The following is a 27,544-nucleotide window of genomic DNA, read 5'->3' as shown; positions in this document are numbered from 1 at the left end:
AAGAAAAAATACCTTTGAATTCAATTTCGTAAAATCTGTACATAAATAGTAAAAAAAAAGCAAAAGGTATGTATTTATGTTCGTATTACATGGTAAGGAAGGTAATTCACCTCAGAAGTAATTGAATATTTATCAGAGAGAAATAATATTTACATTTAAATAATTTAGGTAGTCTTAATTGTGAGCTCGGTGCGACACTAAGTGAAACAAACATATAGGATTTAGCTTGCGCGAGAGTGCGATAGAACATTTCTGATAGTTCTTCCGTTGCATGTCCACTGCGCACGTCTTCATTTATTTAATACACAATCTGTATGCGTCCGTCCAGGTCTTGCAGTACTGTTTGTTGTCTACGCATGTAACGTTGTAACACTACGTAGTCGACATCCAAATTCTCGAGGTTTTCTCTGTTGTTCGACAGCATCTGTTAAGAGAATTTCAGTTTATTAATTTATTTTAATACTGTATCAAATCAAATAAAATTTATTCATCATAAATGAAAGTACATACTTGTTGAACGTCAAAAGAACTACCGCCAATTCACAAAAACTAGCCTCCGCCCTGAGAAGAATTGATAAGAAACTCAGCGGGCACGTTTTTTTAATTTTTTTTTTTTTAATATTAGATATATTTTTAATATTCATTTTTACAATTAGTATTATAACGTAACAATTATTACATTATTATTTAATTAATTATAACATTATTATTGAAATTCCCGGAGCGAGCAACTCGATCGATTGGAAACGTGTAGAATGACGTCCTACCTCGTGTTTGAGTGGTTCGAAGGCAATGGATATCAAAGCGTGAATGCCGCCGCCTACCTTGAGACATGAAGTCGACATCTCAATTATACTATCGCTCTCTTGGCCTTTGATCAGACAGACAGCGACAGAAATAGGCAGACTATAGACATAGTAGCGTTGGTTTAAAATACGCGATATTAAAATTTCTAAAATGGTGGTCATTTACCTACTGAAATTTTTTCAGTGGACTTTTTGGAGGATCTCGAGAAGCTACGTCCAGCTACTATGTTTCATTTTCCCACATTTGTGCACTTTCACAGATATTACATAGTTAATAAACTACCGTTATTACACATTTAAACCTGAAGAAACACTAAATAGACAAAATAAAACAAATCACACAACATCACTTCTCGCGTTCCCGCCAAAAAGTCCTTAAACATTAAATAAGTAGATATTTAACATCAAAATTGTTATTAATATATTAGTGAAATAAAAACGATGACAAGGCCACTTACACTGATTTTCGCGAAAAATATTAAGCTTTAAAAATTCTACATGTCAATTTTGCAATTTAACTCTGACAAACGAGCCAATCTGAGATACAGTATGTCAATCAGCCTGTTTTAAATTAATTTTGAACAACAGAAGAATTCCCGCCATGTTTGATGTCAAACAGTGTCGAAACATACATTACGATAACTATTCCCCGAATCAGTTCTGACTGCTTGTTGCCCACTGAGTTTTTTTTTTTTTTATAACTACTAAGAGGCAAACGAGCAAGACGGGTCACCTGATGGTAAGTGATTCACTGCCGCCCACGGTCACCAGTGTTTACGCCAGTGCGTTGCCTACCAATTCGCTACCAGTTTCTCGCTTGATCTTCTCAGTGGGTCGCGTTTCTGATCCGGTAGTAGAATATGCGAAGCACTGCTCTTGTTAGGCCCAGTGCTAGCAACATCTCCGGTTTGAGCCCTGAGAGCTCACCTACACGCTAAGGTAACGCTGATATAGCCACTCAAAGCTATTAGCATAGGTAGAATTAAAAAAAAACTGCTTGCTTCGCGCTATAACCAGGCGGGTCGGTGGCACCATCCTTAGCCGGCCCAAGCCACGCACGACAGGCAAATAAAGCTTAAATAGTGAATAACAAAGTCGCTGGATTTTCTCAATTAATGTTCACGATTGACTTCCACGGTGAAGGAATAACATCGTGTAATAAATATGAAAACCGCAAAATTATAATTTGCGTAATTACTGGTGGTAGGACCTCTTGTGAGTCCGCGCGGGTGTGTACCACCACCCTGCCCTTTTCTGCCGCGAAGCAGTAATGTTAATAATAAGTTGTAACTATACTTGAGACCTTAGAACTTATATCTCTAGGTGGGTGACGCATTTACGTTGTGGATGTCTACGGGCTCCAGTAACCACTTAACACCACGTGGGCTGTGAGCTCGTCCACCAATCTAAGCAATAAAAAAAATAAAAAATTACCGTGTAACCGCCGCCTCCATCTCCGATATAGTTTTGCGTCACCACTCTGTAGGTGGCGGTGACGTCGAGGGGCTCATACTGCGGTACGTCGCACTCTATGCACCGGACCGTCGCGGAAATCACACGGGAACCGATCGGAGCTGACGCATTGTATACATTGCGCATCCCTATTAAAAAAAAAAGTTTGATATTTATAAAAAAAAAAGATCACATATGACTTCTTTGCAATAATGCGGAAGAGAACTGCGTCGAGCGCGTGACAGTGGCAACAGTCTTCTGAACAATTATATCGAGCAAGATCGAGGGACTGGTAATTAATAGCCTTAATTAATATTTCTGCCGTGAAGCAGTAATGCGTTTCGGTTTGAAGGGTCGGGCATCCGTTGTAACTATACTGAGACATTATAACTCAAATCTCAAGGTGGGTGGCGGCATTTATGTTGTAGATGTCTATGGGCTCCAGTAAACACTTAACACCAGGTTAGCTGTGAGTTCGTCCAACATTCTAAGCAATAAAAAAAAGCCTATGCAGCAGGCACTTGCGAAAAATAGTCAAATAGTGATGTATTAGGTTTTTAAGTTACTAAAATACACAAGTAAGTTTTAATAACAAAATGTATGGTTTCTTTATTGAAATAAAGATACATAACAATAATAATAAGCTCTCCTTCACGATCAAAAATAATTTCTAAATGCAAATGTCGCGATTCCAATTCTATGGTAGATTCATGTAGGTAAATACTGCCCTTGCTACGGCTAGTGTTAGCAACTCTATCAAGCCTAGCTCCGTGAGCTCGCTACCTCATTGGCTAGGCTACTAGCAATTGGTGAAGCTTTCAACTACTTATCAGTACTGGACTTGGGGTAAGAAAAATAAGCTCTCATTATTACCTCCTATTTGTAACATTCGTGAACTAGAGAAGTCTCCCGGTGTTGTCTGTGCCACACCCACAGAAAACTCTAACGCCTCGAGTAGGTATTCACCCTTTAGGTCGTACACTTGGATGTAATTCTCAAACGGTATAGCCATTAGCAGTCCCTCAGTTGTTACCTCTGTTAAATACAAAAAAAATTATGTAATATGTTTTATCTATCGTATTGGGCAAGTCACAAAGCGGTACAATAGTAAAAACAAGGATCGTATTGGGCATGCCTTAAAAATCAATCGTTAAAACAAGGTACTCATTTAAGTTCATACAGAAACGTGTCTCCAATTTACATGCATTCTTTTAATGCATGAATTGGATGCATGCCATTTAAATATATTGAAAGTCGTCGTGGCCTAAAGTATAAGATGTCCGGTGCATTCGTATATAGCGATGCACCGGTGTTCGAATCCCGCAGGCGAGTACCAATTTTACTGGTGGTAGGACCTCGCGTGAGTCCGCACTGGCAGGAACCACCGCTCCGCCTATTTTTGCCGTGAAGCAGTAATGCGTTTCGGTTTGAGCCGTTGTGTCTGCCCCACCCTTCAACTAATACTGAGATCTTAGAACTTATGTCTCAGGGTGGGTGGCAGCATTTGCGTTGTAGATGTCTATGGGCTCCAACAGGTGGGCTGTGAGCCCGTCCAACTGTCAGGGAAATAAAAATAAAAAAATTGTAATGAAATACGTACTTCAGAAATCTTATCTTTAGGCCACGGCTATTTTAAATCAAATATTAACGAATAGTTCTTAATGAAGTGTAGTTTGAAATTTTATGGAAATAAAATTGACAGGAGGGTGGCGCCTATCCTTATAGTCTCACAGCTCACCCTCATTATTCGCGAAAGTCACAAAGTCATCCAAAGTCAAAGATATAAAGCGGGAACATACCGCCAGGTGCTATTTGCACGCGCAATCCGCCCGAATTTATTAAGCAGAGATGAGCTCCATTCCACGCTGTACCCGTAGCTTGTGACAACATCTTTAAATTCATAGAGTATTTCAATTTACATCGCACCGGTACCAACAAAACCGCAATACAGTTATAAAAAAAAACATTAAAATCTTCAACTTGTGAAAATCTAGTTTAATTTTCGACTGTTACTTGTGCTCTTCTTGTGAATAATAATAATAATAAATATTTACTAACAATCACGCCACGTTAACTGATCCCGTGTTAAGTTCGTAAAGAACTTGTGTTACAGGTACCAGATAACGGAAATAAATGTAAGATTTTTATTATACACATACATATATTTAATATACATCGATACCCTGGAAAGTACATTTATATTTATCATACAAATATCTTCCCTTGGCGGGATTCGAACCCGCGATCCCCTTGTGTAGTGACCATGTCACTTACCACAGACGGCCGTTAGTACACAATTAATATTAAATTAAATAATATTAAAATATTAAATTTTTGTTTATCTAATTAATGCAATCGGTATGCTTCAAGTTTAACTCTAAAAAAAGTTCAGTATAAAGATTCATTTAATTTTCCCTTTTTAATTTATTCAATAAAATTAAATACAAAACGAATTTTAAGAAAGTCGCTTTTAAAAATTAATTATTGCGAGAATTACTCATATGTTTGTTTGAAATTAAGCAAGTAATTAAGTTTTCTTTGTGTTTCGTACCTCTTCTAGAAATCCATCACACGCCCAGCTGCCAAGGTTACACTCACGGCGCGTACATCCTCGGCTGAGACTCGTCAGTGTAGTGCCGAGCACCTCTTTACCAATCGCATCCACCTCCTGACGCCACGGCTCTAATTCATCCAGGATCCTAGGATCTGATGATAATCGTTCAATACAAAAAAGAAATATATTACACAGGGTGTCCCGGAAAGAATGGATAATCCTGAAACATCTCATAGTAGAGCTATTGGGAACACAAAATAAAAAAATAAAAATTCTCAGGCAGTATCCAAATTACGTATTTTAAAAAAAAGTGGTTGGTATTTTCCATACTGCTCTGCGTTTCTAGAATATACAACAGCTACAAATAAATGAAATCCATAGGTTTTTTGGTGTTGTAATATTCTACATGGACTATATTAAGAAATATGCAGGAAATCGTATGATTAGCTAGTGTATTTTTTTATAAAAGTTATTCTGAACTTAAATTTTAATCATGAAATTTGGTAGCTTTTCATTTTTAATTTGGGTACTACCTAAGAAATATATATATATATTTTTTTTTTTTGAGTCCCCAATACGTCTACTATGAGGTGTTTCCGGATTATGACACCCTGTATATGGCGGTGCAACGTCATTATTTACTTACCTAACAATATTTAAAGTTAACTGTTTCCTTTATGTTACGTATGTCAACAACTGTTCAAGACGGCATTCAAAAGAATTCTTGACTAAGCTACCCCCCTTTCTACTACAAATACGAGTAACTATTGTCGTACAAAACATTCCGAGTTGAGTAGTTGTTATCGTTGTACACTTGAAATTGAATAAATGGATTCATTGGAGAAGTGAGTCTTAATTACTGTCACTGTGCAAGGCTATGACAATGATGAAGAGCCATCGTCAAAAACGCCATCAACGCCATCATTTTAAAAACACCATGGAACTAGCCACTCTGTCATATATAAACCTACTTAAATACGTAATTAGGTTAAAAGTCAAGTTCACTTCACAGACATAAAAAAACTATTATGCAAAAAAATATCTGTACCTACCTTGTACAATAGATGATCCTAAGAAAACAGGCAGCCCTTCCCAGCTTTCAATAATGCCTCTATCGTTGATATACAGTTTTATGTCGCCCAAATATCGCGTGTAACAAGACGCTTGAACCACCAGTACCTAGATGGGGAGTTTTAATTTTAAGAATAGGTTCATTATTTTATATCATCGTTTCTTATAAAATCACAATTTTAGTTAATTTTAAACGAAGATAAGGAAAAAATCTTATCCAATTGAACCTTCAAAAATTAACTATAAAGAGATGATCTTTCACCAAGCGGGTGATAATGCTCGATGAACCGACGCGACGGTGCGAATGCTATTGTTCGGAACTTGTGTATCTATACTAATATTATAAAGAGGAAAGATTTGTTTGTTTGTTTGTTTCGAATAGGCTCCGAAACTACTGGACCGATTTGAAAAATTCTTTTTCCATTAGAAGCCGACATTGTCCCTGATGAACATAGGCTACTTTTTTAAATTTTTTTTTTATTTTTATTTTTTGTTTCATGTGTGTTTTAATGTTTCCGAAGCGAAGCGAGGGCGGGTCGCTAGTATAATAATATGTACATAAATATGTAAGGCCCTATCTTGAAATATTAAAATAATTTATGAACCTTCTCATTCAACGGCGCTGGTACCAAACATGTTTAAAAACTCATAGATATCTACAACCCACTGAGTTTCTCACCGGATCTTCTCAGCGGTTCGCGATTCCGATCCGGTGGAAAATTCGCCGAAGCCCTACCCTTGCTGGGATCACCTGGGATCTTTCACCAAGAGCATAATGCTCGATAAAACTATGGTGCGAATGCTATTGTTCGGAACTTGCATATAATAATATGTACATATTATTATGTAAGCCCCTATCTTGAAAATGTCGTTAGCGAGAGGCAGGTATCTGTCAATAATCTTTTTGTGTCCTATGATGACTACTGCTTTAATTGATTTGATTGGAAAAGTCAATTGTTTAATACGGCAACGTCGGGGCACATATTTTGTAGTCGACGCGGTATTTAATGAAGGCGTAGTGACTTTTGAAAGTTATTCGTATGCAAAAAGATAATAGATAATACACATAACATTTCAAATAGGAATACGCATGGCGCTCGACGTCATTGGTATTACCGCAACGTCAGTAAAAATAGTTGTTACAAGTAATTAACACGAACAATCAAAACCTAATGTTGTCAGTCTCACCCTGTGTCCATTATCTTGTGTGACAACAGTCGGGTATTCCCCTAATGCCGTGTCACCATTAGGAGTTTCTCCGTTGAACAACAGTGTATGGGAATGCGCGCCAACTATGATATCCACTTCCGGAACAACGCGGGCCGCTAGATTTCTGTGAAGTCGTATTAAATAAACTCTTTGCTTAGGTGATAAATAAAAATAAATTTTGTTTATTAAATTTGTGAATTTTTGTAGATTCCTGAAAAATCGGTGTTTATGCAAAAGATCCATCACACGGAACAAACGATAGTTAAACGAATTGTTTATGGGAATATTGAATCTGTATCTTCTTAAAATATTTATTTATTTAGGAAAGTATGTAAAAGTTTTTTGAAGTGAAACTTCCTTATCGGCGTTGGAAAAAAATTTACCGTCACATTTTTCGGTTACGCGTCACATTTTTCCGTTACGCGCCATCTTTTAATTAACGGCTGTATGTTCTGAAGTATGGATGCGCATTTGAGAAACCGACCTCATGTCTCAAGGTGGGTCACGGAATACATTTTGTAATTGCAATAATCCCAGGTAACCCACTTAATATCACGTGGACCGTGCTATTATTGTTATTACGTAAAATAATAGGAAGAAAAGTACCAGGGTATTATGATATCAAAGAGATGTATTATTATAACTTTACTCTGACGTACAGCCTTCTTTATTAATTAACGGCTGTATGTTCTGAAGTATGGATTCCGATTTGAGAAATTGACCTCATGTCTCCAGGTGGATTACGGAAATCATTTTGTAATTCCAATAATCTCAGGGAGCCCACTTAATAATATCACGTGGACCGTGCTATTTATTACTGTTATTACGTAAAATAATAGGAAGAAAAGTACCAGGGTATTATGATAGCAAAGAGATTTATTAATAATTAACGGCGGTATGTTCTGAAGCATGGTTTCGGATTTGAGAAATCGACCTCATGTCTCAAGGTGGGTCAAACTTCACGAACCTCAGGAACCCCATTTAACACCACGTGGACCGTGCTATTATTATTAATTTATAGGAAGAAAAGTACCAGGGTATTATGATATCAAAGAGATGTATTATTAAAATGCTGTAATAATCTTAGTAGCAAAAAGGTAAAGTGAAATAATTGTATTATTTGTATTCATGTCTATGATAATAAAATCCTTTTGTTTAAACTTTATCTAATTTAACTTTATTTAACCAATTTCTAGAAAGTTGTTGTTGTTGTGTAGATCATTTTTCGAAAAATAAGGCCATAAACAAGTTTCACTTCTTACGTGTGTACACTAGTACACGCACACATTTTTTTTTTATATACGCAGGGTCATCCTGTTCCAAATTAAGATACAGATACAGGGATATATTATAGGAATCAGAGCCTGATCTACATACGTTTAAATATTTACATGTGTATATAAATAATAAACACCCAGGCTAAGAGCAAATAAAACTTTTCATCACACAAATGTTTGCCCCTAAGGCGGGAAATGGGATCAAAGCCACGACCCAGAGCGTAACATTCAGGAGCGCTAATTAATGCAACACCATTTCAGTCAGTTTATACATTCATAATAAAGATTGGTAAAAAAAACCAAACAAATTTCCACGATTAAAACTACACATGAGTGAACTCACACGATTGAACAAAAATAACTGAAATTGATTTAAAATTTATAAAAGGTTAATAAAATAAAAAACAATAAATAGTACTAGTAAACCCATAGATATAACACACTGAGTTTTTTGTCGGGTCTTCTAAGTGGTTCGCGATTCCGATCCGGTGGAAGATTCGCCGAAGCCCTACCCCTGGGATCATTGTTCTAGTCATCTCAGATTGAACCCCGTGAGTTCACCTACCAATCAGCGTATAGTTAGAAGCCCCTTAGGTGGGGAATAAAAATATAAAACTTAACAAGAGCCGCCTGAAAATCAACCTCTGATTCAAAGACACAGTATTCAGGGTCACTGATTACCTAGATTTTTACTTTTCTACTTACAAATCACTGGTGTATCCAATATGAGAGAGTACAATTATAATATCAACTCCGGCTTCGGTTAGTATGGCCGCTTCTCGATTTACAGCCTCAAGTTCATCTTCCATGATGACTTGACCAATTGGCGCTGAAAACTGATGTTTTTTTTTTCTAGAACAGCTTAATCAAAGAGGTCAAATATAGCGGGAAAGTTTTGTATATTCTTCATTAAAACATTAATAAATTAATTCGAGTATTTACTGTGAATATGCACATTTTATGAAATATACTAGAATGTGAATGCCGGCAGGCCGAATTATGAACATTTGCTCCGAGATTTGAGGTTAAAATCGTATTTAAATTTGAACAACATAATATTTTCTTCAATTTTCGAGAGCCGTAGTTATATAATAAAACCACTCCTATGGTTTAATCTTGCGTTTATAATTGTCATTATATTATTTTCGACCTTTCTTCACAGCTTTCGTGGACACGGCAACCGTAAAGTGTTCCAAACATTGGAAAAGCAGTTCAAATTAGATATATATATCAAACCACGAGTGCGAAAAAATCATAAGCTGTAAGCGGCGGCTAGCTTGGGTCTGCCCTTTATAGTAGATGGTTACCATTAATTCTGAAGTCGTCGTGGCCTAACAGATAAGACGTCCGGTGCATTCGTGTTGAGCGATGCACCGGTGTTCGAATCTCAGGCGGGTACCAATTTTTCAAATGAAATACGTACTCAACAAATGTTCACGATTGATTTCCACGGTGAAGCAATAATGCATTTCGGTTTGGAGGGTGTGGCAGCCGTTGTAACTTACTTCAGACCTTAGAAATTATATCTCAAGGTGGGTGGCGCATTTACGTTGTGGATGTCTATGGGCTCCAGTAACCACTTAACACCAGGTAGGCTGTGAGCTCGTCCACCCATCAAAGCAATAAAAAAATATATAATAATAATAATGGACGTCGGCAATGCTAGAGATACAAAGGCAAATTGCTGTTTATCGTAAAATACAGTGCGTTTAGTGCGAGTTTTCTTAACTTCTCGATCACGTAAAAGTTAACTCAAATTTGTATGGAGTTGGAAAGTCGCCTCTACTTTTGCCACTAGGAGCGCTGTTCCAACTGTAAGTTAACTACGTTACTTCTCGTATAAATTAATGAATGCTATATATAGTAATAAAAAAGAACGTACCACTCGCAACAAAACACCTATGATACCAATCTTCCTACCATTTCGTTCTACAATTACGTGATTTTTCACGAATGGCGTCAAAGATGGTTCAAAAGTTGTATTAACATTAGCACCTAGCATTGGGGAATTTAAACGTTCCAAATACGGCAATAGACCTTCCACTCCATGATCGAACTCGTGGTTTCCGAGTACCTGAAATTATAATTCAACAAGAAGTCACGGGGCCCTAAAGCAAGCAATCTATTCGAGTCGGAAGATCTTACAATGCAATAGACACATTGAATTACTAGATACTTGTATCATGCGTTCGTAGAACTTTTTGGTTAATGGGGTCCTTACTTTATTTTCATCACATCGATTCTTATCCATATTTCGCTGTCTCAAGAGCAATCAACAAGAGCTGAAGACAAATCAACGTGAAGACATACCAAGTCCACTGAAGTGGTATAAGAGCAACAAAATGAAGAGATGGATAGGTGGATATACTCATTTTAATCCTTTAACAAAAACGCCAGATAGCTAAGAGTGATTACTTCAACAATTACTAAATATTTATTAGGATTTCCATCAACAAGATAGTGAGTTTTATCAAGATAAAATTTTAATGACAATTAATTATCTCTTGGATCAAATATTAACTTCGAATGCTGAACTCACGTGTGCATCATGTGGCAGCATGTTCATAAAATGTTGAGTGACATTCCATCTCAAGAAGTTGTACCAGATTGTTCCTTGGAACGTGTCCCCTCCGTTAAGAAGTAGCGAATCTGGTTCGGCTTCAAAAATCTCCATAATGGCTGTATACAGCCTAGCAAAACCACCGATGCATGGGTCTTCGGTGGGATTACAGATCGTTCCTCGTGGACTAATCTCGTCGAAGCTTAAGAACGATTAAAAGAGATATTTTTAAATTTAATTAGATCTGTAAAAAAATCTTTTGCGGGTCTTAAGTATAGTTTTTGGTTTTGAGGCAGAGCGTATAGTTACTCTACAGCACGGTCTTATAACTACGGGCTGGTTTTCGGAGACACGTGTTCTCACTCACGAGACGGGTATACAAAGCTGTTTGCCCTTTAAGCCCGAAAGCATATAGCCTAAATAGGCCTATCGATGGTGCCTAACCATATATTCTCATAAGGAGACCTGATTTTATGAAAGCTATTGAAACTCAATTCTCATATGAATTTTTTTTCTTTTAAAGATAATCTTACTTACCTCGGTTTTTATTATTTATCTTCAGTAAAAAAGTGGATTCATACAGAAGTAAATACAAAAAACTATTATATGATTCGTATTAAATATTAAGCAAAATAAATACTCACTGTGCGTGGAAATCGTTATAGTGAATGATGTTTAATTCGAAAAGCCCATTGTCAGATTGTCCCAAAACTGTGCCGAGAACTACAAGATACAAAACTAGTTTCCACATTTTCTGCATTACTTTACCGGCCCTTTTGTTTCTACGGGGACGACCAACACATGAATAAATATAGATTTAAAATATTACAGGATTTAATAACTTACGATTGTGACAACATAAATTACCTACTGATAAAGTATTATAACATGAAAATATAAAGGTAGAATTATAGCAGGTGAAATTTGTAGCATTCCTAAAAATTTACTTCAAACTGTCTACGTGCGACCCAATTTGGTCCCTGAATTGTTTCTTTTGTTGGGTGGGTCGAACGACCGTCTCAATGACTCAACGTATAAATGCCAACCCGACTTTAGTTTCGCTCGTGATGCCATACTACAGTGGGCTTTGTCCTTTTTATACGCATTCAGTCACCCTCGACCTTTGGTCAGTCCTGAGCTAGGAAGGCAAGTATCTGGGAGTCATCCTAGATGCACCTATGCCAATCTGCCTAAAATGTCCCTTGTTTACAAAACTTGCATGCGACCCATTGCATGCGTAGGTATGCGATGAAGCGCCGTAGTTTGTGAGGAACGTCGACCCCATTAATGACTTAGTCCTCGAATCCATCAGAAAATACCTGAAGTCAGCGTCGGAACGGTACTTTGATGTGACTATGTGTCATGAAAACGCTTGAAAATTGACTTTTCGAATTGTTAGCTTAGTTTGACAGACGATCGCCCACTAAATGTTTAGCGAACACCACTCATAGCACATTGTTAGCGATGCTGCTCACTTTGAGATGTCAGTTGCATACAGTAACAATTATCCTCGCCTTCAGACCAAAACGCATAATTGCTCCGAAACAGTAAAGAGCGGGGCTGTGGTATTCTTTTATTGCATTAGGGTGGACGAGCTCACGACCCAATCAATGTTAAGTGATTATAAGAGTCCATAGGCATGACGTGACTGGTACAAGCTCATAATACGGCCTAGCATCAGCACTCAAAACATCACATCCTTACGGATCCATTTGCATTAGTCGCCTTCAGCTCTAACGCTAGGAGCAGGCTTAGGGACCCCGATAACCGTAGTAGTCGAGTCTAACCAATCTAATCTAAAAAAATCTAATCAATCTAACCTAAACATCAACCCGTTGAGTTTCTCGCTGGATCTTCTCAGCGGGTCGCGATTCCGATCCGGTAGCAGATTCATTCGCGAAGCAGCTACTCTTGAGTTGTTAGGTCTCCTTTGGATGCGTTCAGGTAACTGTTAGCAAATCCCACCCCTCCTAGCTGGGCCCTTGCTCGCCCACCTGTTCTGGTGAAACTGGACAGACCTCTGGGTCAGCAGTGATCCCTCAATCATAAAAAAAAACTCATAACAGAAATTAGGAGGTAATGAGAAATTGTGAGACTTTTATTACTACGAACAGTTAATCTTCTGATGAATAAATCAGACACATTGTTTTCATATCCTTGTGTATTTATGTGACCAACCATGTTTGTGAACATGTATTAACATATATTAAGCTAGACGTAATCTTTATTTAGATATTAATTAATAACCGTTGTAAGTTAGTAACTGTTGATATGTGCGTCTTATACTAAGTGTTGTGGGGTCTTTAATTATATACCACAACAGTGGACCTGTAATAATCTGTCTTAACTATAGAGATTAATAAAAATAATAATTTACTACAATAAATTCATTCGTTTATTAAAATTATTTTTTTTAAGCATCTCTATTTTTTATCCAATAGATTATTGTTTATGGCAGCCATTTCCCAGATACATTATCAACGTTATCAAAATAAATTATAGCTGTTACGTTTGGGAGTTCGTGGCGATTTTTTTTTGATATAATATTTCTAATGGTTCAAGCAAATTAATCTCAGCGGCAAGGACAAAGATAAAATCGATAAAACAAGTAATACATTTGAATTATTATCATTGATTACTATCGACCTTTAATACGTATTGCCTGTCTGTTCTACCGGATAGAGTCAATTAATATTTGTTTTATTTCAATAAAGTAAACATTGGTAAAACAACGAAAATTTAAACAACAAAATCAAGTTTGATAACTTTTTTATTGGTTTGGATAGAACACGAGAACGCGGCCCTTACATTTATACCTTTGGGAAGCTGATTAAAACTACACGTTTTTTTTTAATATTTATTTCTTCTATTTGTTACTGTAAAGGTTAATTACAATCATGACCAAGTTATAACATTAAAGAAGCTCCTAAAACTAAATAAAAACTCTAATTATTTTGGATTCTAACATTTTGTGTTTACAGTTTCAGTTGTTACTATATTTCGTTATTGTTCGGTTATACATATATGAAGGATATTGCCTTAAAGCCTTCGTCAAACAGAACGCGTAATTAGCGCGCGTCAGAGCGCTACGCTATGACGCCGAGATGTGTTGTACTACTACGGTATCATACCGTCAAACAGAGCGCCAGCGCTATAAGTACGAAGCGCTCTGTCGCGGCGTTAAGACGCTTTGACGTCAGGCGTTGTAATTTTTTACAAATTTTATTTTAGTGTCCGAGTGAATGTGTATTAAAATACTAGATAATGCCCGAAAAAATGATATAAATAGTTAGAAAATACCCATGCTTATACAATGCCACATTTGAATCACTCCATTTCTTAATACTTTTAAATTTTCACACTGCTATCGAAAGGCACTATGATTTAGCGAATACGTTGCGTCAAGGAGCGTTGGACTCATCTAGTCAATTTGAAGAGCGCGACGTTAAGTACGCGGCGCTAAGTACGCGTTCTGTTTGACGAAGGCTTAACTCCTAAGACGTAACGAAACGTGACGAAAACGTGATAAAATTATCAAGGCACTTTCAAGTTCGAGTGAACGAGTACAATGCTACAGTTTGTTTCGTTTAGCGTTCATTTTAATGCCAACAATTTTCGTACTTGTAACAGCTAAAGACCGTTTAAAATGCTGATTTTCTTCGACAATTTTAGTGTGCGTCTGTGAGAGCGTATCGTACGATTGTCCCCTTCTACTGTTGACAATGGCCAAAGTTTAGAACAATGTGTGACAATGGCCAAAGTTTAGAACGGTCAAGATGATGATGGGGACATTAGAAGTGAATATCTTATATATAGATAAGTGGTTAATTCTAGACAATAATGTTATTGCTTGACACATTCGAAAATATATTATTTGTAAATACTAAGTTTATAAAAAAAAATTACAAAGAAAAAACTATAAGTGTGGGTGTATGAGGTGCACAAACAGTACAAATCAAAGGCTTGTTTTAGAAGTTCTTAAAAAATCCTAATTTTATAATACGCTACAGTGAGATCAGATGTTTAAATTTATGGTGTAACTTTTCTAAATCACGCAGGCAGGTACAGCAATTTTGTCTTTTTTTTTTCTTCAAAAAATCTGCTGGTTTGTATACACAAAGAAAATAGCAACTGTAATTTTTTAATAAATAATACTATATTTCTATAATTATAACAAACAATGAAATAGTTAACTATGTTAACGTTCTATTAAAACATTATTTTTTTTTCTAAATAAAATACAGAGTATAGAGTAAACGCTAGAAATACACATTGAGGGTAGAGCTAAGGAGCACCATCTTGTATAGGGGACAAGTTGAAAAAATGACCACCTTTTAAAAGAACATTATTGTTCGAAGATTCACCGAAATAGCGCTAGTGTAGAAAATGGAAATTGTATGAATATAACAGTTTTAAAGAAAGTTAAGTGTGCTGGATCAGAGCCCTGAAACGATACTTTAAGACAAATATTTTTTTGTATGGAAATTAGCGACATCTCGTAACGGATTCCCCTAAGCTTATACGTTGTTAAAGTTAAGACTAGAAAAAAGGGCGACGATTTATGACATCATATATTTACCTAGGATACTGCGATAGTATACTGACAGTTGAAAACGGCACGAATTTCTCGAGTACAAGCAATAAACAGTGCTCGCAATGTATATCGGAGCATAGCCTTCACTGCAATTCAGCACATAGATAATACACATAAATTAGTTATAGATAAGCAAGCACTCAACAAAAATGTTAACGGGCGTTGGCCATTAGATGGCTAGCTTCGATTAGTTCCTCATTGCTCCTGTAGAAGGCAGTAACATATTACCTATCGTATATTTTAATTGTAATGAAGGAGCTTGTAAATTTTCAGAAACTATAAATTGTTAAAATGTAATAAATTTGTCTATAACAAATAAAGACTTGTATGATTTATTAATTATTTATTTTCTGTGTGTAATTATACCATAATTAAATACCTTAACTTTAACAACATAAAAGTTTAGAGGCATCCGCTACAAGATGTCGCTAGTTTCCATACAGAAAAAACATTTGTCTTAAAGTATGGCAGGTTTAAGGTCCTGCTTACTGTGTTCGCAGTGCACATCCGAACATAGCTAAATTGGTGGTAACTTATAGCGGTAATTAAAAAAAAAAAACCATTTGCTCCTATGGCGCCACCTTAATTGTTTCCCTTTCATTTCATTTTAATATACTGAGACGGCACTCCTTCCATAGATGATATAAACAACAGCCTTAAGTAACCTGTTCACTACGCAATCAATAGATAGCCTCTCTAAGAGTAGATCAAATAATTAATATTAGTCAATAATCGAAAACAGCAATTTTATTAATTAAATTTTAATACAGCACATTTTAAATCTATATATTATTTCCGCTATCCTCTTGTAGCTTACACGAAATGTTAACAAGATTAGTAAGTTAAATACAATTTAAATGCCGACATAGCGGTATTCAGAATAATTTTTTTTTATTGCCCTTGTAGGCAGACGAGCATACGGCCCACCTGATGGTGAGTGGTTACCGTCGCCCATGGACTTCAGCAATTCCAGGGGCAGAGCCAAGCCGCTGCCTACCGCTAGAAGGTTCTTTATTTTCAAGAAGTAGTTGAAACAAGGTTGAAGGTAATACTTAACAGTGAACAAGAGTTTTTTTTATAATTACACCAATGAGGCCTTTAGGTCGTGTATATCGGAATTATCTTGATCTCTGAATCAAAGTTTCTTTATCGTCCACATTGAATGTAAAATTTGATACAACAAACAATACATTCCACCGTTTTTGTTACTTCAAAAACAATTCTAAATTAAATAATATTAAGTTCGATTTTCGCGTGTCGTTGACATAATTAAAACAACTTTTACGGATTAATATCGCGTTGCTTATTACCATTATAATATTTCCGAAGTTTCTAGCACTTTACAAAAAAAAAAATTAAACAGTTTTCGTGTTCTCAAAGGAACACGTCGTGTTTAATAAAACAATTAATAAATCACGAGAGGTTATACAGTAATAGTAGTTTTAATTGGTTCCGCATATCGATTAATACATTTTTATATTTAAAAATAGATTAAAAGTGTTACGAAAAAGCACAGAGGATGTCCGCAACACAAAACCAACGCTGTTCAAAATATAACTTTTGCTGTTTCTAAAGTATTCATTCTAACACAACGATGAAATAATTCACTTAGTACACTGACACACAAAGCTACCTATAGTTTCTAGTGTATTTGCGTACTTCGACTCTTATATTTTATATTTCCTTAAACATTCGCTTTAAGAACCGTTTTTTCTTTTTCAATACACCAAAATCAATAATACTTGTGAAAGCAATAATTTTTAATACAAATGACTCTTTCCAGAACGTAATCACTAGAAGTGTTTGTTAAATATATAAATTAAATTACATTTTCTTTGTCAAAAATCTACAAATCGTTGATACTGTTCTATTATTGATGAACTATGACGTCACCGTTCAAGAGTACGGCGTGCGCGGGTTCACGTTGATCATTTCGGTTGTGCTGTAAGAGATATTAATAAAAATGATTTTCTATTATATTCATACATATATAGATGCAAACTAGATGTTATCTTACACTCCAACATACCAGAAATAACGTAAAATGATAATCAACAAACAACAATCAAGGAAAATTCAATAATATTAATTATTTATCGGACTAAATAGTTTTGTGTTCTGTAATGATTACAAATATTACTATATAGCTAACATTAACATTGAATCTATCTACGTAACTCTAAAAATTGTTTTTTTTTTTTCGTTTTGTACAGTATACAATACTTGTTTACAAACAAATTTAATTAAAGATCTTCGTCTAAATTCTTCAAATTACAACTAAGCAAGTTTAGCGACATTGATAAATGCGTGTGATTCCGTCGCTGCCAATCAAACGATACGACTGTATCTACATTTTGTACATAGATTTTTGTTAATTTCATAAACTCACAGGACTTGTGTATTCGGTTCGCGTATGTAGTACGTTTGGGGTGTTGGATATCTAAATGAAACCAATTTTCTTTTAAATCCGATATTACGTTAGCTTAGACGAATCCGTCTGCTTTATTGAAATAATGATTTAAAAGTATTTTAGAAGATCAAATTCAATGTAACAAAAACTGCGAATCTGTATTTTTTTTTATTGCTTATTAGCCCACCTGGTGTTAAGTTGTTACTGGAGCCCATAGACATCTACAACGTAAATGCGCCACCCACCTTGAGATATTATAAGTTCTAAGGTCTCAAGTATAGTTACAACGGCTGCCCCACCCTTTAAACCGAAACGCATTACTGCTTCACGGCAGAAATAGGCAGGGTGGTCCTACCACCAGTAATTACGCTAATTATGGTTTTGCGGATTTGATTTTTATTACACGATGTTATTCCTTCACCGTGGAAGTCAATCGTGAACATTTGTTGAGTACGTATTTCATTGAAAAAAATTGGAATCCGACTGGGATTCGAACACCGATGCATCGCTCAACACGAATGCACCGGACATCTTATCGTTTAGGCCACTACGATTTGAAGTAGTTTCTAGATGATAAGCTATCATGAATCTAGCAATGAAGTGTGTTTAAGTCGATAAGACGCTCCGTATATCCGTATAGTGATGCGACAATGCCGATGTTCAACTTCTGCGGTACTTATTAACAATTTATGTGTTGAGGGAATCGCATCGTGTAGTAATCAAACTAGTAAACCCGATTAGGTAAAATCATTCCACATATTTCTGCCGCAAACAAGACACGAGTTGCGGTTTGAAAAAATCTTGAAACTTCTATCATTTATCTTTTAGGCAAATGATAACTCGCGATGGGTTATGGTGAAATTCCGACTCATGATTTTCTCGATTGTTCAAATATTGTAATGATCCTCAATGACATTTCGTTTCTGTCAAACTAGTTTACATACACTTTTTAATTTTTATCTTAATCGATTTTTCGGAATCGATTGTTGACTCGATTGAAAATTTCCGTTTCACTTTTTAATATACTTTGGAATCGATCATTGAATTAACCCACAGACGCAGGCCACTGAGTTTCTCGCCGGATCTTCTCAGTGGGTCGCATTTCCGATCCGGTGGTAGATTCTGCGAAGCACTGCTCTTGCCAGAGCCAGTGTTAGCAACACACCCAGTTTGAGTCGCCCTGAGAGCTCACATACACGCAAGGGTAACGCTGATATAGAGTCTCAAGGCCATGAGCATAGACAAAAAAAAACATGAAACTTACCTCTTGGAACATCTGACGTGTATGACGAGTAGTACTATGCCCAGTAAGAGGCACAGGGTACCGACGACTACATAAGCCACTCCTAAGAACGGATTCTTTCCCCCCAGCAACGATGTAGTCGAAATTATAAATGATTTCGTCCCATGGAAGTCAACTACTGGGTAATCTACGACAAATATACATATATCGCACCTTTAGAACTGAAATGGCTTAACTAGAAAGTTTAGGAAAATGACGATTTATAAACATTTATTCTAACAGTTTATAAAATTAAAATTTTAAAATTAAATGTTAAATTTAAAATTTTCGACTCTTTTATTATAAATCAAGCGCTACTTTAAACTTTAAGATATGCGCTTTAAGGCTTAAAATCGAAATTGAAAAATTACAATTCATCAATTAGGTACATTTTTGGTGGGTACCAAAAGACAAGAATGTTCGACGACTGTGACGCTAATCATGATACGAAGCTACTATTTTATTTTAGTTTGTAATTGTAATTATGAATCTACAGTGAATAATAACCACTTAATTTAACCAAGTGAGCCGTGAGCTCCATCACCGATTTACACAATATAAATTGTTTTATGTTAAAATCCGAACTATAAGCCGAAGTGGTAAGCAGCGGCTTGGCTCTGCCCCTGGCATTGCTGAAGTCCATGGGCGACGGTAACCACTCACCATCAGGTGGGCCGTATGCTCGTCATAACAAGGGCAATAAAAAAAAAAAAAAAAACCATTTTAAAACATAGATTAGTTTAATCAACAAGCAATTAGTGTCCAAATAATTTTGGTTTGTTTAATATAGTATAGAAGCAATTTCTAGAATAAAGTGAACTAGATTACTTACTGTAGTCGACTTTGAGAATATACGGGCCTTTGACGAGTCCACCACCGAACCCTACCTGGCTGTGGTCCACGCGCCGATACAACTTGCGGAATGTCGGCAGGGCGGCTGTGCGCATCCACACGATCAAGTCTTCATTCTATTAGATCAAAATTAATATATAGTATTAATATGAAGTGGTCGTGGCCTAAAGGATAAAACGTCCGGTGCATTCATATGTAGCGATGCATCAGTGTTCGAATCCCCCAGGCAGGCAGGTACTAATTTTTCCAATGAAATACGTACTTAACAAATGTTCACAATTGACTTCCGCGGTGAAGGAATGACATCGTGTAGTAAAAATCAAACCCGCAAAATTATAATTTGCGTAGTTACTGGTGAGTCCGCACGGGTAGGTACCACCACCCTGCCTATTTCTGCCGTGAAGCAGTAATGCATTTCGGATTGAAGGGCAGGGCAGTCGTTATAACTATACTGAGACCTTAGAACTCATGTCTGAAGGTGGGTCGCGCATTTACGCTGTAGATTATGTCTATGGGCTCCAGTGACCACTTAACACCAGGTCAGCTGTAAGCTCGTCCACCCATCTAAGCAATAAAAAAAAGACCACAAATGGACTGGCAACGTTTATGGATTAGACATTATTGTGATTGTTTCATTATTACTGAGTTGTAGATGAAACGCGAGCGAAACAAATGTTTGAGTTTGATTTAGTTAATCACTACATAGTATAAAACAAAGTCACTTTCTCTGTCCCTATATCTGTCCCTATGTATGCTTAAATCTTTAAAACTAAGCAAAGGATTTTGATGCGGTTTTTTTTTAAATAGATAGAGTGATTGAAGAGGAAGGTTTATATGTATAATAACATCCATTAAATAGTGGAGAAATCAATAATAAATTACAGTTTCCGAAGGGAAGCGAGGGCGGGTCGCTAGTATTATTATAAAAGAAAAATGTATATTCCCCATTTGATTCCCAGGCAGAAGTATTATATTCACCTACGAATTTCGCGATGAACGAATGATTGTTGTGAGTGATACCGCGGCTCACTACCAGCTTTTGTTGGTTTAGAATATGACTTTACTAGTGTTAAGATGAACAAAAGTACATTACATTACTAAAGTACATTAACATAACACGTGCATTCCCGATCCTGCGGACAGAATGGAAAGCAGTCGACGTCGCCCAAAACACGTCATCTCGGATCCTCCCGATCCACTAACGGTGCTTTTAGGTACTTCAAGCACCGGTCACCGTTCTCGTCGAACCCGTCGCTTGCGACGAAGGGCTCGACGAGTAAATTAACTCTCAGACACAGCCCACTGAGTTTCTCGCCGGATCTTCTCAGTGGGTCGCGTTTCCGATCCGGTGGTAGATTCTGCGAAGCACGGCTCTTGCTAGGGTTCGTGTTAGCAATGTCATCAGGTTTGAGCCCCGTGAGCTCACCTACTAAAGTTAGGGTTACGCTGACATAGCCCCCAGGGCTATCAGCTTAGGTAGGAAAAAAAAAAAAAAAAAAATAACACGTGACCTTGACCTCTTTGGTCGCCCCAATCCTGACCAATTAGGGGCTGACTCCTAAAAGAAACAGGTTTGGGGGTAACGACAAGAGGGAAGATCTTCCACCGTGAAAATGGTTGGTAGATCGACGGCCTGAATGTTATTCGGAACTCATATAATATACCTATGCAAACTTATCTTGAAAATGTCGTTTATTGAGATTCAGACATCCGTCAAATATATTGTTTTTTATGATAGCTACCTGCTATACAAGTGATACCTAAAGCAATCAACATACAATAATTGCCAACACAACCCAGTGAGATAAGATCAAGAAGAATTCTTACCTGAAAACCGTTGTTATCAGGATTGCCGGGATCTAACTGCCAAATGTTGACACGCCAATTCACTGGCTTCGTAAAGTTTGCAAATGCTGTAATAAAAATAACACACAAAAATATATAATTAAAAAGTTTATTCATTTAATAAGAATAAAATAATATCAAGACTATAGACACTGTTGTTGAACGGGTTCTTACAACGATTTTTACATTTAATGGGTTCCCGATATTACACTGTTTATAATGTAGATAGTAGCCACGAAAGTTTAAAGCAATTAGGGATGTCGCGATTTTTAACAGTTTTCAGAAAAATATTTTTTATTTTTTTATTGCTTAGATGGGTGGACGAGCTCACGGCCCACCTGGTGTTAAGTAGTTACTGGAACCCATAGACATCTACGACGTAAATGCGCCACCCACCTTGAGATATAAGTTCTAACGTCTCAGTATAGTTACAACGGTTGCCCCACCCTTCAAATTCTCGGAGATTCGACGGGGTGACTGGTGACGTCAGAGATTGGCGCTACGTTGTTATTACTAAAGATGACATCACCGACGCTGCTAATTACAACTGAGAGCTCGACCCTGTTGGGCTGCTTGGGCCGGAATTAATATTAAGGACCCACAAAGTTGTCATATTGATTTATCGTGCGTAAATATGCAGGTCATTACGTATGTACGATAAGTTGGCTTTTAACTTTTACTTATTTTTACTGCACATTGATCGCTTATTAGTCTTAACTGTTATTACCATAGTACTCCAGAAAGATCTAGTTATTTCCAGACTCGGGCGAACATTAATATGGTGGTAGGCTGTGTAAGAAAGAGCTGACAAATCCTCATAATATTTTTCGTTCAACATACTGAGGAAATAATCTCTTCATAAACAAAAAGGTTCCGATCGATCCGTGAGATAGAGATTATCGATTATCCAAACCTCTTCCGTGGTCAGGGGGAAGTACCATCAAACATGGCATTTTAGCGGTAGGTAGCGGCTTGGCTCTGCTCCTGGCATTGCTGAACTCCATGGGCGACGGTAACCACTCACCATAATGTGGGCCGTGTGCTCGTCTGACTACAAGGGCAATAAAAAAAACATGACTACACTACAGAGTTGGTAGCCACGTGAAATCGGACCTTTGCTACACAGTAGCAACGAATCAAGAGCATCCCATAAAACATATTTAGTTCAATACAAAACGAAAAGTCAACCAAGTGATATTTAGCCGCAAAGGCGTGAGGTAATCACAGCCTTGACCTAATAATTTTATTACAGTGGCAAAGTACCCGACACACCTTGAAGCCTTAGTTCAGACATGATTTTCATGAAAATAAACGGTTCTAGACAAACCCTGCTACTGTTGTTACATGGTTCATCTTTAAAATTATTTATTCAATTCAAATACTAAAGGGTTGAAATTGACAATGATTTATTATTTTTTAATTAAGGATATTAGTCAACCTAGAAATATACCTGTACTTTGTTATATTTCTGCCACAAATCCATCATTCATTATTTTAGTATCTAGGGGTTCCAGTAACTTATTAGCTTCATGTGAATCAAGTTATATGTATCTGCTATTGAAATCCATTGTCAGTAGGTATTATTCTCTAATATTTTTTTATTATTTTTTTATTGCTTAGATAGGTGGACGAGCTCACAACCCACCTGGTGTTAAGTGGTTACTGGAGCCCATAAACATTTACAACGTAAATGCGCCACCCACCTTCAGATATAAGTTCTAAGCTCTCAGTATAGTTACAACGGCTGCCCCACCCTTCAAACCGAAACGCATTACTGCTTCACGGCAGAAATAGTCGGGGCTGTGTTACCTACCAGTGCAGACTCACAAGTGGTCCTATCACCAGTAAATCTAAGCTTAGTAAAGAAAAAAACATAACACATACATGTACCGTGCCAGTTCTACCTACAGAGGTAAAAACAGTAAGTTACCTTCTTCGAGATTGCCTTCTGGGTTCCGGAACTTGGTCCTCTTATCAGATGCCCAGGCAATACCAGTTCGTAGTACAGGAACATCGCCATTCGATTCCACTGAATGCAATGTAAGTGTATCTGCATGGAACAGAAATATTGGTTGACTAGCTGACCCGGCAGACTTCGTAGTGCCTCAATCGAGAAATAAAACCCCTAAGCTTTTGTATAAAATAAACTTAAAACAAACAAAAGTAATCCGTCCGATGGGGGACACATCAAAAGAAAAACAAAATTGTTATTTTTATTTAATTCCGAGCATTCTTTTAATTGTAGCTACCTTTTAAACCTTCTCTGGACTTTCACAAATAATTCAAGACCAAAATTATCCAAATCGGTCCAGACGTTCTCGAGTTTTAGCGAGACTAACGAACAGCAATTCATTTTTATATATTATAGAAATAGAATATAGATATAGATAGAAGAAGAAGATATTTGCACAAATATTGTACACTTTTGTGTTTAATTTCGGTACCTATACTTTTTACTGATAGAAGGAGTAAAATAGTTTTGAAACCGACCAGAATTTTTACATCAGAATGGAAATGTTTATAAGATATTGTGAACACACTTAAAATTATACTAAGTATATTATTATAGTTAAAATATGATTATCATTTACTCTTGTGAAGAAGACATTTATACACATAAACAGTAATTTTTCAGCAACATTTACATATTATATTATTGAGTATTAGAAAAAGGGATACATAAAATTTCAATCCTTTTATGTCAATATAAATATTATTTAAAAACTATAAAACTGTGTATCTCTAGAAAATACAAACGCCATTAAAAATTACCTTGAAGAAGTATACAAAACTGAAACTTCATAAAATTTTGTTTTGTTTACCTACATGCATGTAGCTGTTTGACTCAAGGATTTATAGTTCTATATTTAAAAGTGATGTAATATTCGCAAAATTATCAACTTTTATAAATAGGATTTGTAGATCAAAACTATAATAGGCTTAATGTTGAATTAAAATTTTCAAGACTATTAATTCTGTCATTGATTGCAGTGATCAGTGATTCTATACCACTCTGACACGCAAGTGCTGCATAGTTTTACCTTCAAAATTATTATAATTTACATATTTACACTATTAATATAGGCAAATTAACAATTTTAAAACTTTTATATTTCATTGGGTGCAGTCAAATATTAAAATCTTTAACGGAGTGTCAAGGAAAAGTCTAACACTCATAACTCTAGATGCTCTTATGACTCACCTGATATTTTACTGGAACCTACACCTCACAATGTGAATGCTTACTTAAAGGAGCTATTGCCATATTTTAAATTATAATCATTACGTACCATTGAACAAAGAGTTAGCTATAGCTCCACAAGGTGCTATTGGTTTCATTACTCCATTTTCTTCAGCACGTGCAAATGGATCACAATCAGAAGATGGAGTTAATGACAGGCGGCCTAAAAGCTGATTGTCATCCCTGATTCGAAAATGCATTCATATTTATTAATAATAATATAACTTTATTTAACACCACATGTGCAGAGTAAGCATATCGACGCTTGAAAGGAAAACATGACTATGTGACAATGCGTGAACTTTACAGTAGACTAATTTAAAGTTTAAATGCCTGAAAAAAATTCTATTTTAACGAATCTAGTTGTAAGATTTTAGTAGACCTAGAAATATATATTTTTTTTGCGCATCGAATATGGTTATAGCCTATAATTTATGTACAAAGCAGTTATTGTCGCTTAGTCACGTTTGCCTTTCAAGCGTCGATATAAAACAAATAATAGACGGTGACATAAATTGGTGTTGACATAAATATTAATTTTGGAAACTAGTTTATATATTAACATCAAAATTAAAGTCTGAACCTATAACTAAAATATATGTATGTAATTTAAAATACAGCATGGACTTTACTGTTTTGTATATGAATTTACCTTTTAACAATAACTAAGGGAGAGTAAATTATTGGAGTGTATGTGTGCCAATTTTGCATGCTTTACAGCCCTTTAAATAATATATCACGTAAGATATACAGGGTGCCCCAAAAAGGATAAATCAAGAAGACTTCTTTATTGCTTATATGGGGGGACGATCTTACGGCCCACCTGGTGTTAAGTGATTTCCAGAGCCCATAGACATCAAAAATGTAAATGTCGCCCCCCACCTTGAGACACTTGCAAGAGGCTCTACCACCAATTTCTAATTTTATATTAATACTTATTAGTATTCTTAAAGCAGTCAAGTTTTTGTTTTATTTAATAGTTTATATGTTATATAATATATGGAATTGTTAGATAAAAATGTATATACCTGGATTTTACATATCGTCTATGATTCTGGTAATAATTGGTCAGTCCATAATAGAAATAAACTTCTCCTTTGAAGTCCTCAGTAAGATTGAAGGGAAGATGACAAGTGCATATTTCTTCAGTGTTGTTTTTTAAAAAATCTGCACATGTGACGTTCATATCATCTTTCATGCAATAAGTGTAGTCAATAACATGCTCTTTAACCTGTAAGTTATTTATACTTTAATAATAGAAATTTGATATAATTTTATTCTTGAAATTATTAAGAGACTTGAATTCTACTCTGTGACATTGATAACATTTTTTATTTATTTATATCTTTATATCTTTATTAGAGCTATACGCCTATTAGGTTAAGGCTAGTTGATAACATTGAATCAGATAATAACTGGTTTTAAGTTTAGTTTTTTGCTGGGTAAAGCAGGAAGAGAAATATGCAAGTGAGAGTAAGATGAATGTAAACCTTACTAGAAAAAAAAAGCTTCTGTTTGAATCTAGTAGAAATATAGAATTACATCAATATCAGTAGTACCAAATATTTCAAAGAAGCTTTATAGAGTGCTATTAATAAATTCTCATAATACACTGAATAATAGCTAATATAATTCCCAGCCAGCTCTAATTGGTGACGAGTAACGTAACAACGGTCGAAAAACGTAACGTACAAACATACCTCATCAGAAAAATAGAGCAGACCTATCCCGACTGGTATAAAAGCGATTCCGATTACAAAGAACGTAGGTAGCACAGTTCCAGCAGTCAGTATTGGTTGCCATGCAGGTAGACGTTGCTGCTTAAAAGCAGATTCTACAAAAAGCCCGTGTTTTAACAATCAATATATCATCAAGGTTAATTTGGTAGCAAATTAACAGATTCTCTTACCAGCAGGTCGTCTTGACTTTACATTTTGCTCCGACGTATCACTAGACGTCGCCATGGTTTGTTAAGAATTATGCGTATTAATTCGTTTTTTAGGAATTACCAGGTAAAACCAATAAATTAAACTTTCACAGTCATTGCATCAGACAAATTTGATAAAAAATTATGTATGTTTAACACTGAAGTAGGAAATGCTTAGGATACCAGCAATTGACAGTTGACAGTTTTGACTTTTCACTTTCTTATCGGGCTCGGTTTTTTTGTATTATTTTAATCAGCAACAGAGAATCCCATTCTTATATCTATTTTTTTTATATTGTTTGGGATGAATTGACCGCCGTAGATATTGGTTGAGATGAAGTGAACACAATAATTAAAAGATGAAATGAAATGAAATAGCCTTTGAAAAGCATAGGGGGAGTTTATTGAGAGTTAGATAGACTTTTTGGAAACTCCTAATATCACGTTTAATGGCTTCGTGACAA

General features: G+C 35.9%; 2 protein-coding genes across 3 annotated transcripts; both read right to left on the bottom strand.

The window, feature by feature from the left end:
• Nucleotides 1-42: 42 nt before the first annotated feature.
• On the bottom strand, nucleotides 43-11,814 carry LOC101735389 (apyrase). Its single transcript, XM_004928818.5, has 11 exons — nucleotides 11,574-11,814; nucleotides 10,909-11,131; nucleotides 10,252-10,443; nucleotides 9,075-9,205; nucleotides 7,072-7,216; nucleotides 5,865-5,991; nucleotides 4,810-4,964; nucleotides 4,058-4,148; nucleotides 3,132-3,293; nucleotides 2,241-2,407; nucleotides 43-424 (listed from the first exon to the last, which is right to left on the bottom strand). Exons 1-11 carry the CDS (start codon nucleotides 11,687-11,689, stop codon nucleotides 299-301), a joined length of 1,635 nt encoding a protein of 544 aa, XP_004928875.1. The 5' UTR covers nucleotides 11,690-11,814; the 3' UTR covers nucleotides 43-298.
• Nucleotides 11,815-16,252: 4,438 nt separating this feature from the next.
• On the bottom strand, nucleotides 16,253-27,304 carry LOC101735519 (cell cycle control protein 50A). Of its 2 annotated transcripts, XM_062672999.1 has the most exons (10): nucleotides 27,063-27,282; nucleotides 26,854-26,987; nucleotides 26,182-26,384; nucleotides 25,203-25,336; nucleotides 23,843-23,962; nucleotides 21,895-21,980; nucleotides 20,048-20,183; nucleotides 19,198-19,363; nucleotides 17,913-17,963; nucleotides 16,253-17,465 (listed from the first exon to the last, which is right to left on the bottom strand). In XM_062672999.1, exons 1-10 carry the CDS (start codon nucleotides 27,115-27,117, stop codon nucleotides 17,420-17,422), a joined length of 1,131 nt encoding a protein of 376 aa, XP_062528983.1. In that variant the 5' UTR covers nucleotides 27,118-27,282; the 3' UTR covers nucleotides 16,253-17,419. The 2 variants fall into 2 exon arrangements, with proteins under 2 accessions (XP_062528983.1, XP_004928876.1); XM_004928819.5 differs by lacking the exon at nucleotides 17,913-17,963 and having other exon boundaries at nucleotides 27,063-27,304.
• Between the last annotated feature and the right edge of the window lie 240 nt (nucleotides 27,305-27,544).

Source organism: Bombyx mori, chromosome 16 (genome assembly GCF_030269925.1).
Source record: "Bombyx mori chromosome 16, ASM3026992v2".
Taxonomy (NCBI): domain Eukaryota; kingdom Metazoa; phylum Arthropoda; class Insecta; order Lepidoptera; family Bombycidae; genus Bombyx; species Bombyx mori.
The sequence above is the reverse complement of the archived record's forward strand: the minus strand, read 5'-3'. Positions and strand labels throughout refer to the sequence as shown.